At 32.9% G+C, this 14,204-nt stretch overlaps 1 protein-coding gene across 1 annotated transcript; it reads left to right on the top strand.

The window, feature by feature from the left end:
* Nucleotides 1–205: 205 nt before the first annotated feature.
* LOC139529796 (peroxidase-like protein) lies at nt 206–12,526 on the top strand. The gene is made up of 8 exons (XM_071325696.1): nt 206–244; nt 1,262–1,365; nt 1,978–2,079; nt 7,493–7,573; nt 10,228–10,786; nt 11,100–11,258; nt 11,549–11,718; nt 12,357–12,526. Exons 1-8 carry the CDS (start codon nt 231–233, stop codon nt 12,461–12,463), a joined length of 1,296 nt encoding a protein of 431 aa, XP_071181797.1. The 5' UTR covers nt 206–230; the 3' UTR covers nt 12,464–12,526.
* Nucleotides 12,527–14,204: the final 1,678 nt, after the last annotated feature.

Here is a 14,204-nt window from a genome sequence, read left to right as displayed (position 1 = left end):
AAAAAAAAGAAGAAGAAAAAAAGACATATGGTAAACATAGAGTGGTCTTTATGGCCTCTATTTAATCACAATGACTACCATGTCCGACTTGAATATCTAAAACGTTTTTTTTCTCTATTTTCTGTTTTGATTGTCTTAAAAATACTGTTGTAACTTTTCAGGTTTTCCACAAATTTATAATGTATTGTTGATATTTTTCAGGCCTTGAGTTTAGATGTTGTCATGGGAATATGCCAATTTTGAGGTAGAGTTAATTGGACCATGAAACAATGGACTAGAAGCCACGAGGTGTAAATAAAAACAACAAGAAAAAGAGACACAAAAACTTCATTTAGATAAAACAAATAGGAAAAAAGGAAAAAAGACATAAAAACTTCCAACAGTATACACTCTCTACATATAACACAAAAGATTAAACAGTTTGAGCCTATTTAAATTTCTGAGGCGAAGCCAGAATCTCCAGAAGGGTCAACAGTTCCTGCTTTATTATAATTGACAACTTGACAACAATGTCGTTAATTGTCATTGAAAAGTTAAACATAATAATTCATAATATTATACAACAACGGATTGTTATAAGTTTTTGTCTAGTTCTAAGACGCCATCATCTTTGGTAACGATTGACGAATCTTCAATATCGTGTTCTAAAATGGTAAAACTAGCAAAATGTTGATATGAAGAAGAAAAAAGAAGGAAATTGTCTAATTTAAAGCTACAAAAACAATCACATGTTACGTTAAAGGGTTGGTCAAACCATCTTACACTCTGTATATTGATCTGACTTTCTATAATATTGCAGTTTATATGTTTTCACAAATCTTATATTATCTTTCATAGCTTGTGAACTGTAAAATTAGCATAAGCACGTTTATTGACACTGACGTAATGACATTGTTGGGCATACTAAAGTTAATGACCAAAAGTTTGACATTATTCAGCTGACACTCATTGAAAAGGAACGTATAAATTAGATGCAATGAAGAGGTTGAGGCACAATACATGAAGTACAATTCATTTTCTCTAGTCTAACATGACATTCCTTTGTTTTCTCTAGTCTAACATGACATTGCTTTGTTTTCTCTAGTCTAACATGACATTGCTTTGTTTTCTCTAGTCTAACATGACATTTCTTTGTTTTCTCTAGTCTAACATGACATTCCTTTGTTTTCTCTAGTCTAACATGACATTTCTTTGTTTTCTCTAGTCTAACATGACATTCCTTTGTTTTCTCTAGTCTAACATGACATTCCTTTGTTTTTAGACGACCTGAATGTTTTCCCTTCGGTACACCACCAGGAGAGTTTAACTCGACTTGTATGCATTTTGTTAGGTCTGAAATTGCTCCAACAGTAGACTGTTTACCAGGTAATGTCATCAATATATGTAAATGATATTTTTCAGACACTTTTTATTATCATAATGTTTGAGACACCATTCGTAATAATATTAGACAAACACGAATTATTCTTCCTTTATAATGAAACATTTAAGCAGCATATACTTGAAACTTGAAATGGAAAAAAAGGCTGATATGAGAACTAAGATAGCACATCTGACGCATTATTGACGCACGAATAAAAAAGTTAAAAAAAAAAAGCCAAATAAATGACGAAGTTGAAGAGCATTGAGGAGACAAAAATTAAGACAAAACAAGAGATTTAGAGTTTCTTGATTAAGTTTGAGAAGTTCTGACGACGTATTGTGACTAGATTTAGAATTAGTGACAAAAATAAGTGACAAAAACAATCAAATAAATGAACATGACTGGGGTAAAAAGTACTGCCGATGAACACGACGACAATCATGGAAAAAACTCACAATTATAAAGTAAAAATAGTGTGTACAATTTCGGTTGTTAGGTGATTGTGACTATTTATTTAACAGCGTCAAAATTTAATTTATACAGAAAGCATTCAAGGAATACTATTATGAAATAGTTTCAATAAATTTATTTATTTGAGTCTTTTAATGCAACAGGTCCACGAAACCAGATGAACCAGGCTTCTTCCTTCCTTGATCTATCAGTAACTTATGGCAGCACACACGAAACAGAACAGGACCTTGTTGATTTTAGCACAGGTAAGATACGTAGATTTTAGCAGAGTTAAACAATTTTCAATCTTGTAATCAAAGGCATAAGAACAAGAATCAGTACTTGCTAATAATACTAATAATAATGAAAAAGAATCGTGAGTTCAAATTTTCGAACTAACTAGTAGTAAAAAATTTACCTACTTTGTTTAGGAGAGTCATACGCGATTAAACAAACAAGGCAGACATAACAAGAGGCTGTCACAACGACAGCAAACCGGATTTATTAATATTTATTTGTGTCCTGGCAATATCACAAGAACCATTACTGATGAATGGTGAAAGTGAAAATCGTCAATATCAAATTTGACCTCCATTTTGTCATCAGTATCAACATATTAAAATTTGAAAAGCTTAGATTGAAAGGTTCATGAGTAAATGCAACAACGTGAATGGAAACGTCATTTTACAATCTTTCAAGAACCATTATAACGCCTGAACGGTAAAAGTCAAAATCGTCATTATTGAACTTGACCTCTATTTTGTCATCAGTAACAACATATCAAAATTTGGGAAGCTTTGGTAAAACAGTTAATGTGTAAATGCACGGACACAACTGGAAACTCCATTTTTCAATCTTTCAAGAACCATAACTCCTGAACGGTAAAAGTCAAATTCGTCATTATTGAACTTGACCTCCATTTTGTCATCAGTAACAACATATTAAAATTTGGGAAGCTTTGGTAGAACAGTTCATGCGTAAATGAACGGACACGACTGGAAACTCCATTTTTCAAGAACCATAACTCCTGAACGGTAAAAGTCAAAATCGCCATTATTGAACTTGACCTTCATTTAGTTGTCAGTAACAACATATTAAAATTTTAAAAGCTTTGGTTGAACGGTTCATGAGTTAATGCACGGACAACATTTGATTGCCGCCCGCCCGACCGCCCGCCGTACATCCCCAAATCAATAACCGACATTTTTGTCACAAAAATCCGGTTAAAAACGAAAAATTACAGAGAAACGACAAAAGCTCTATAAAGAGTACCATCCAAAAACTAAAGAGCTATCTGGTGATGGGACAGAAACGGACTTTTTCAGCTTGCTATTTAAGTTAAGTTTGAAGGTCATATCAGTAATACAAGATGAGGTACACGTCTATTACACACTTTTTAGCTCACCTTGCCTAGGAGGCCAAGTGAACTTTTCTCATCGTCCGTCGTCGTCGTCTGTTAACTTTTACAAATACCTTCTCTTCTGAGACTACTGGGCCAAATAGAATCAAACTTGGCCACAATCAACATTAGGATATTTACTTTTAAAAGTGTATCCGGCGATCCCCGCCTACCTACCAACAGGGCCGCCATGGCAAAAAATAGAACATACTAGGGGAAAACTTCAGTTTTTGACTTATATCTCCGAAACTAAAGCTTTTAGAGTAAATCTGACAGAGTTAAAATGTTCATCAGATTATCTGTCTGCCCCAAAAATTTTAGACTAATCAGACAACCCGTTTATGGGTTGCTGCCCATGAATTGGTAATTTTAAGGAAATTTTGCAGTTTTTGGTAAGTATCTTGAATATTATTATAGATAGGGATAAACTGTAAAACGCAATAATGTTCAGCAAAGTAAGATCTACAGATAAGTTCACGTGACCAAAATTGTCAATTGACCCCCCCCCCTTTTTTTAGGAGTTATTGCCCTTAATAGTCAATTTTTAACAATTTTCGTAAATTTTTGTAATCTTTTACAAAAATCTTCTCTGAAACTACTTGGCCAAATAGAATCAAACTTAGCCACAATCATCATTAGGGTATTTAGTTTAAAAATTTTGTCCGATGACCTCGCCTCAACAAAGATGGCCGACGTGGCTAAAAATAGAACATGTGGGGTAAAATGCAAGTTTTGTCTATTATTCTGATAACCGTTTTAAATAGAGGAAATCCGAAAATAGTAAAATTGTTCAGAATGTTGAGCTCTACCAATTGTCCGTATACGTCAAAACTGTCAGACGATTTCTTGTAGGAGTTATTGCCCTTAAATGATATATTTTGCCAATTTGTTTTCATTTTTGCCTATTATCTTGAAAACTATTAAAGATGGAGAGAAACTTTAAACTGCAAAAATGATCAGAAGGACAAGTTCTTCAAATAAGTTTTATAGTTGAAATCGTCAGTTGACTCCTTATTAGAGTTATTGCCCTTTGATTTGTACAATATTTTTTTGCGTTTTTGTCTTATATCGTAAAACTTATAATAGATAGAATAAAACTTAGATAAACAAAAATGATCACCAAGACAAGATCTACAATTTATACAAATGGCGAAAACTGTCCAACAACTCCTTATTGGAGTTATTGCCCTTTAATGAAGATTTTACCAATTTTTTTTGCGTTTTGCCTTATATGATAAAAATTATTATAGATAGATAGAAACTTAGATAATCAATAATGATAGGCAAGATAAGATATACTAACAACTCAAATTTTGCCGATATAATTAGTAGACTGTTACTCTTCATAGGAGTTATTGCTCTCTTTTGTGTTTGGAGCAAAAGCTAAATAAGATAGAGAGAAACTAAATGGACTTCAATGATCAGCAATATAAGAAAGAAAAAAAAAAGAAACTAAGATTTTTGTCATGAATTCAATTCTCGTCTACAATGTTGGAGAGTGTCCTTTCTTGAATATGCATATAGACCAATGTGAGCGGCACATGCTCTTTAGAGCCTCTAGTTCGTTTATACACAGTTTAGCTTTCGAACAAATAGGTTTTAATCTTGGTTATGGTAAAACTGAAGTAATCATTTGAAGAGTATAACAGACGCCATATTGATATTGGTAGCTGTTATAAAATTTCTTGTCGTATATCTTTAAAATCTCGTCTTCCGTTCTCGTTAGTGACGTAATCCAATGCGACTTATAACGAAATATTTTCTTGATATGAGCTATACAGCGAACGCCGCTCCCAGAGAACCCGACCCATCCTTGAAATTTGAATTATTGCCCAATCTTTGCTTTTTGTGGAGAATTGTGAAATGATGCTTGTATATTGGTCTTTGGTCCCTTTCTTCGACTTATGATTTATTTATCGTCTCCTAGGTGCCTCCGTCTTCTTTTTAAATAATTTCCGTATATGCAACTAGAAACTTACCTCATTTTGTTTATATAAATGTAAAGCAAACCATGTTAATAGTTTATAAGAATCATCTAGCTGAATCAATTGTTAGTTTAAAGAACGGTAGAGTTAAAGCATGACTTATTTATTAAAAACTTTTGTTGACTTTAAATATGTATTTTGGTTTATCTACATCCAATACTCACAAATAATTACCTCGAATAATAATTTATAGATCTATTAATTTTATTATTTTTTTCTTAGTCCATGAACATGTGATTTCTGGAAATTATTTTATATCTTGTTCCCGAAAATTAATATTTTCCAACTTACCCGTACACTGTTTTTTTTCTAATTCTTCAACTGTTCAATGTTTCGGTCATTGGTTATTTTGCCAAACCTCTGTCAATGTCAGCCTAGATGAAAACAAAATAGTTTGTGAGGTACATAGTGCACTTCTATAATACTAAAATTACGAGGTCCAATTTGTCAGCCGTCATCACGTAAAAACGACGAATCAAAGAATTCAACTTTATATATAACTAATATAGTACAAAGGTGTAGATTAAAAATTACACAACTCCAAGCCCTTTTGTTTTCCACGTAATTAATATTGCCAATAATTAGGAAGTTCCGGGTCGAGTCCGATACCGATACCAATAGTTACTGTATATTCACCTGTTACCTATTACCTTCTGTACGTTCCGCATCTGACAGGCGCACCAACAAACGGTGTATTCATGATTAATATGCTATATACACGGGTCATAATCACAGGGTTCACACTACTAAATTGTCAAATTGTTACCTATTGTAGTATTTTAATCAGTAAGACTTTCTAAGATAACAATACGAATACTAAAAATCTGGACTTAAAATAAGGCATATAGATACAGTTTTCAATTTGTTAGCGGGCATGACGTAAAACAGCGAATCAAAGAATTCAACTTTATTTATAACTTATATAGGACAATGCTGTTGATTAAAAAATACTCCATTCCAGGACCTTTTGTTTTCCAAATAATTAATATTACCAATAATTGATAAGTTCCAGTTCGACGGGTTCAAACAGAAAGATTTGAAAGCAGAGAAAACTGTGTATCTTATAATCGGCATGACTTTATCAGATGACAATAGTAATACTAAAATAAGGCTTGCGCATAGTTATATACTTTAATTCAGTCACGGCGCGCGATATCACGGGTGTGTTCTAGTTGTATTGTAAAAAGACTGTGTCAAAAAAAATCAGTTCAAGTTTTAAATAAATATTTTATCATTTTTGAAATTGAACCGTAACAATATATAAAAGACAGACAGAAAGGTAGAATAAGAGAGGCGAATGATACCAAAGGGACATTGAAACTAGTTAGTCGAACATAAACTGACAATACCATGGCAAAAAAAGGAAAAGACATAAACAGTTCACAAAACACAGCAAAGAAAACAAAAGACTGAGCAGCATGAACCCGAACAAAAACCAGTGGTGCTCTTAGGTGCTCCGAAAGTGTAAGCCTTTCCCACATGCTGCCTTCGTCGGGGTATTGCTCATATAAGTACAAAGCCGGTGATCAGTCTAATTCAGTAGGTCACATTCGAGGAAAAGAGGGACGGGATTTGCTTACGACGATTGAAACATACAATTATCATCTGTGAAACAGATAAACTTTCAGATGAAAGCAACTTAATTTGGCTGTTAAGCAACGAAGATATAGACATGATTTATATAATTAATAAACTTTTAAAACAACTGTCAAAACAAAGAGACGCACTATTATTAAACACTTGACTTAAGAGCTGTCCCCCTTTATTATATTTCTATTAGTGTGTGAAATTTTTATGTTCCAGGTGGAATCCATATTGCTTGGTTTTATTCACCAGTTTGTATATTTTATGCAGTTCTTTTCCTTAAAAAATGTATACATGTTCAATGTTTTAAACAACTCAATCATTCAAATCATGTTAAGTATTGTATGTTTTGTCTTGTAGTCATAATTTAACTGTAATCTGTGATAGTGAAAAACATCATTTGTATTCCATAACGGTCAACCAACTAGCGAAGGCGCCCGTAAATGTTTTGAAGAGATTGTTTTAAATTGGAACGCTTGGGTTTATAGCCTCCTTGACAGCAGCTATCAAGGAAAACATGATAGGAAACGTAAGCCATTGACTATTCACTAATAATGTAGTAATGAAATAAGAACATCAGTAACCTACTGTTGTCTATATAAAACTTTCTCAGACATGTTAACTGCAGGTTTGCTAATCAACGATAAGTATTTACATCATGATTTATATAATTACTTTAAATTGTGACATCTCGATTGTATTTTATCACAGGGAAATTGTATGAAGGCTCATTTGGATTGCTACCACAAGGAGAAGGAGAGTGTATTGAAAACACGAGATGTTTTCGTTCAGGTACGGACTAATAAATGAATGAATAATTTAAGATTGCTTTATAATTGAAAAAAATATATGAAACCACAAAAACACATTTTATTGCTCTTAATTAAAAACATTCACATCTATGTTATTAAATGTTACAGGCATTTTATAAATTAAAAGTTTTTAAAAGTTTTTTTTTCGACGTAGTCGGTATATTTTCGGTTTGTTCTCTTTGAACTTAAGGACGCTTAACTATGGCAACAGAATACGCATGCTCGAAAATCCTTTCTGTGATTGGACAAAATGCTGTCATGGTGGGTGATTTGGTTGTGTTTGAAAAAACGTCTCGTTCATTATATCGTAATGGAAAGCCAGTGAAAAACTAAAAATATTTGACTAGATCTTACAAAGATTTATATTTTTATTAAAATAATTGTTTCTCCAATAGCTTTTTGCCTCCGTGACAGCTGTTTATTCGGGACAATTATATAATTTTTAATGTAAACTTTGTTGTACGAACGTACCTGACTTTTAGAACGCACCTACGCATGTGAGATTTCCGCGGGGTTTTGGTGAATGTAAACAGAAAGATAACTGAACATAAACAGAGAAAACAGGGCCGTAACTAGGGTTCGAATTCAGGGGAGGCATGGGTTTGGGGGCCGCCGATTGATGCCCCCTTGAGAGGGGGGTTGGGACGCAGCTCCCCGCCGATTTTTTCTCTCAGTAAAATGGCTAAAATGACCCCTTTTCCTTCGATTTCCTTACTTTAAGAAACATCAGTATTGCTTTAACCTGGAAGCAATTTTTATGCAAAGCAACCTGAGATTGCTGTTCGGGTGAGTTAAGGCTCCGTCTTGAAGGCCGTAGTTTGACCTATAATTATTAACATTAAATACATTGTGACCGGCTGATTTTTTTTCTGAATATAGCTAAAAATGACCCGTTTTCCTTCGATTTCCTTACTTTAAGAAACATCAGCTCATTGTTGGATCCTGGAAGCATTTTTATGCAACAATTATTATCTGTATTTAAAGATATTTTCGTTAGAAATCAAACTGGTAAGTTAAAAAAACATATAAAGCAAGATCATAGAACGCAAGGTATTTTTTTTTTTTATCTAGGACCTTGAATTAACGTAAATTTAAGTGTATTTTTTTGGTATATATCAACATGTATATAACTACAACCAGGGACCTATATATACTAGTATATACTTAGTATAGAAAGTCCCTGCTACAACGAATGGGAGTGTTTAACTACTAAGGCATTGACCAGATTGTTATCGTACGATCGGGAGACGTTAAAAAATGTTTAATAACCCAACAGCTCATTTAGCCGGTAACGAATTTCCGATATTATAAAAGATTCACAATACAATGGAAACTTCCTCTGATTAATTGAGCCCCTAAATAAATGTGAATAGTTAAGTTTTATTCAAAATTGTCGAAAGCAAAGTTTCATTTGTGTTCTCGTATGAAAACTGAATAAATTAAGACGGACGGCCACACGAAAAAAAAAACTGAAACGGTTCACTTTCGATCAAAAATCCGGGAAATGACAGATATATCACGTATCATGATAACACTGTTAAAACTGTACAAACTTGTGTTGTTTATAATATAAATTCAAGTTCTTCGTGTACATATTGTCAATATTTCATTTTACAACTTCAGAAAAAAAAAATTGGTGTAGAAAATTCAGGGGAGGCAGTTGCCTCCCCTGCCTCCTAGGTAGTTACGGCCCTGGAAAACGTTATTTAAATGGTATCTTTGTGCTTCTGAAGGTTATCGAAATGATAGTTTTAAACATACACTCAAATTTAAATACGTCGGATATCTTTTTTAAAGATAGTTCTTGTTAAATTTAGCTTTTTATTTGTAGAATAATTATATGCAATAATTGCAATTTATGCAATCTCGGGAATGGAACCCTCTGGAATAGGTTTATGTTTATTTCATTTCGGGTTTTTTTTTCAGCTTATTTTATACATGGTACGAGACATTCTATTAGGTCTTAAGTTTTAGCTAATCAGTAATGACACGAGTCCAATGTTTCTAAAGTTACTTTAACATCGCAATTATCAATTGTAACGGTTATTCGTAGAACAATTTCAAATTGAAGAAACATCACCTCCATTTCTATTTTAAGCTCTAAGACTTTCTTGATCTTTATTTTAAATATACTTTTATATAACATTTTGAATTATTCGAAATACTATGTATTTTCTATCCTCTGGCGTAATTGACCGTAGATGTTTCATATTTGTAGATTATAATGTGTTGGTCATTGCTACAGTACACAGTCTCTCTCTGTCTTGGTTTTCAACATATTTACTGCTAATATTTTTTTGTTATTTACAGTTTATATCTATAATAATTTCTAAGAAAATAACCCCAAAACACTAAAAATTTGGTATTCCTTTATGAAGTGATCGACAACTTAATCTATATCGGTAATAGTTTTTTGTTTATATAATTGTAATGGATTATATCGAATAGCTTTGGCAGCAATGTTACGAAAGTTTTCATTCTTAAACCGTTAAGGAACATCGTAAACACTCAAAGTAACGTTATATTTCTCTTCAGGAAGTTCAGTTGAAAAGTAATTTTTTTATATATGAAACTCTGTTGTGAACTACACGCAATGGCAATGAAGTTGACTAAGAATTTTTTTTATATTTCAAGGTGACCAAAGACACACAGAAAACCCTTTTCTAAATACAATTCAAACACTTTTCATGCGTGAACATAACAGAATCGCTGACATTTTACACGAGATCAATCTACATTGGAACGGAGAGCGCATATACAAAGAGACAAGGAAACTTTTAACTGGCATTTATCAACACATAGTATTCACAGAATTCTTACCCGCATTACTAGGTGATGAATTAACTTCGCAATTCGGACTTTTACCAAAGCCTGTTGGATTTAACACACAATATAATGACAATGTAGATGCAGGAACGAGAAATGCTTTTGGAGCGGCTGCGTTTAGAATAGGTCATACCTTTATAGGATCATTAATTGGGTCGAGTGATATGAACTTTAATGAGATGCACAATATCCCATTAGAGAATGAGTTCTTCAACCCCCGCACTATCTATGACAGGAAAAACTTTGGTGTTGAGGGTATCTTAAGATGGATGTTAAATCAATTCCAATCACAATCAGATAGGTTCCTAACACCAACTGTGAGGAATAGGTTATTCCAGACGAGACCAGGGAACGGTTTTGACTTAGGGTAATATTAACTTGGCTACGTTATTTGTCGAAAATTGAATACACGTAACACCAAACAACCATCTCATACCTGCTACCGTATAGGGAATATTAAACAAACTTACAACTTTGTGGAACAAAATAATCAGACAAGTAATACGTTTAATAAACATGGGGATGTCAATTGCATAGACACAACATAAGTATGCAAAATGTCATCAAATATTTATACAAGTCATAACATCTTTATTGGTTAATAATTCAAAAAAAAAAAATTACAAGCATACACGGTTTGAACAAAACAAAACAAATATGAAAATGTTATATTTCCACAGTGCCCTGAATATTCAGAGAGGTCGAGATCATGGACTACCATCATACAACAGCTTCAGACGGCATTGTGGTTTGCAACCTGCTTGGACTTTTATTGCTGGACCAACAGGACTTGTAGACCACGACAAAGGGGCTGCGTTATCCTTGCAAAATATATACAAGTAAGATATAATTTGTATGTTCACATTTACTAAATGCTGTTCTTTTAAATTATTTTTTAATTTCGAATTGACATCTCCTTATCAAACATTTAGTATTTTCTTAAATCAACCTCAGGAATAGATGACCTTAGCTGCATTTGGCAAAAGGATTACTATATTTTGGTCCTCAACGCTCTTCAACTTCGTACTTTGTTTGACCTTTTTGTACATTTTTTTATTCGAGCTTTCGGATGAGTCTTGTAGACGGAAAGTGTGTATCAATGATAAGTTATGTTTTTCTTCTTCTACAGACATCCTGACGATATAGATTTATTTCCCGGGGGACTGTCGGAAACGCCCCTAAAAGGTTCATTGGTAGGACCAACGTTTGGATGTCTTATAGGCTTACAGTTCTTAATGTACAAAACAGGAGACAGATTTTATTATGAAAACAAATTTCCGCAAACCGGATTTACCAGTGGTAAGTGCATTTGCTAATAGTGTTATTTTGCGTTTAAGGGACACTTTGTTGTATGACACACATAATGATACATGTAGGTCACGCACATGTATGAAATCAATTTTGATTGGTCACTCGCAGTAATACTAAATAAGCATGTTACGTATTTCCATGCACATGCCATGACTTAAGGCATATATACAAATAAAACTCAAACCTTCCAGGGTTGACTATGCCTGAGAAAGTTGCAATTCTGTAGCTAACTTGATCAATCAATAAGGACAAAATACTAAGAACAAAGGGAAACCATTTGTCAAAGAAAAAAACCCAAAACACAACAGACAATAGTCTCCGAGACAAGTTTGCATTTCCGCTGATCAAAATGATGTAATCATGTTTTTTCAAGAAAAACAATTCGAGCAAAATATTCCTCTTCTGACCAATAAAACCCAAACATAATTCAACATATTTTGAATAAGAGCGAATGGAACCTTTGAGATTGTGAGAAAAAAAAAGATGATGCAATAATATTCAAAACCCAAGTTGCTATTAATCATGCTGTTATCTTTTTTTCTTTCGAAGCAATTTTGATTTAAAAGTGCCTTACATATACATTTCTGTCTTCAATAATTGAGCAATGTTTCGTCTGAATATTACAGAACAGTTGAATATAATAAAACAGCAGTCGTTGTCTTCCCTGTTGTGTCGAAACACTGACATACACTCAGTCCAACCAAAAGCCTTTGTTTCACCACTTCCGGGGTAAGTCTGTTTGTAAGTTAAAGGTGCTTAGTTAATGCTGATCTAAACTTAAAAACAGGTTTAGAACGGGCTAAGTACAAGTTGTGACCGGATTATAGCTTGAGTGTAAGTTAAGGCTTTAAAGCATGGTCAAGAACAAATCAGTACAGTCGAGTATGTTAAAGATATGAAGTTATTTCTAGTTAAATTCACACTCATTCGAGTACAAATCAGTACAAGCGAGCGCAAATACTGCAAATACAGACTTTTATTGGTTTGTAGTGGACAATGCTACATGTAAAACCTGACCCCCTGAAACCTTTATGATATCAGATAGAACGTTGTCCATATTAAACCGTTGAATCTTACTGTGAATATTTTCTAAATAGCATAGATATCACCTAGTAATGTATCAATTTTCTGAATGTAGAATGAATTCGCTACCTCCACGGGGACTTAAAAATAGCGAACTCTCATTAATTGTCAAGAACTAGGAAAATATATTATTTTGAAATTTGAAATTTTCAGGCAAAGTTTCTTTGTGGCTTTTAAAGAAATAAATATACTTGAAGTTATTGTATGGTGTCACAAATTGGTTATTTAAACGACAAGTCGGGTCATTGTTTAAGACATCATTCTAATAACTTATTGTAATAATATCTTTATGATGAGTTTATTTACAGTTATTTTTGCTTTGAATCAATAATTTTTTGTTGTTATTATCAGATAATTACATGGCATTTTTCATATCACATATACTATCAGCCCTAGGTTCAATATCAACCCAAGAGCCGCATGGCTCGAGGGCTGATATTGACCGAGGGCTGATAATACCTGCGATATGAAAAATAAGATGTTATGATCTTTTTATCAAATTTTGTAACAATGGAGAAAAATAACAAATTCATATATTGATCCTTTTACTTGGTTCCCAAATAGAAGTCAGTCAAAGAGTGAAAAGTTCACGGATGTCGGACCCAAAAATGTAGTACATTCGATATGAAATTTTTCTATTATATGCCTCAACAGAGAAAGAAACCCATTTCAATATGGACGAATTGACAAAGAAATAATTCAACAATATACATAATGAAAAGTTTGGAAAAGTCAACTTTTTTTAATATAACTTTCTAAATTATGTTTGACACTTTTAAAACATGCATTTATTTAATGATTTTTTTGTTGTTTTTTGTTGTTTTCTTTTTATTATTATTTTACACACTATACTTTCCAGTATCAAAAAAATTGTTTTGTACACTACTTTGTAATGTTTTTTTTACTGAAAACGTAGCATTGAGGTGCAATTTCCGGAATTAGCCGAGTATCACTGGAATGCCATGCGATAACGCTACGGAAAGGCATGTGATTACAGTCGAAGCATGTGATAAATTTTCATATCAGCCCGCTAAGCACCAATTCGAAAAATATGGAATTATGGTTAATTTTATGCTATTATCATACAGTAATCAACATACGATTTTTACTGTATGATAATAGTATAAAGTTAACGTAAATTTCATATGTTTCTAATTGGTGCTTAGCGGTCTGATATGAAAAGTGTATCACATGCTTCGAACGTTATCACATGCCTTTCCGTAACGTTATCGCATGACATTCCGGTGATACTCGGCAAATTCCGGAAAATACACCTCAGTGCTATGTTTTCAGTGAAAAACATCAATTATTTGGATAGTGGAAAGTATATTGTGTAAAAAACCCAAAATAAATGCATTTTTAAAAGTTTCAAACATAATTTAAACTTTATG

This window comes from Mytilus edulis, chromosome 7 (genome assembly GCF_963676685.1).
Source record: "Mytilus edulis chromosome 7, xbMytEdul2.2, whole genome shotgun sequence".
Lineage (NCBI taxonomy): Eukaryota > Metazoa > Mollusca > Bivalvia > Mytilida > Mytilidae > Mytilus > Mytilus edulis.
This window is presented reverse-complemented; position numbering and strand designations above follow the sequence as displayed.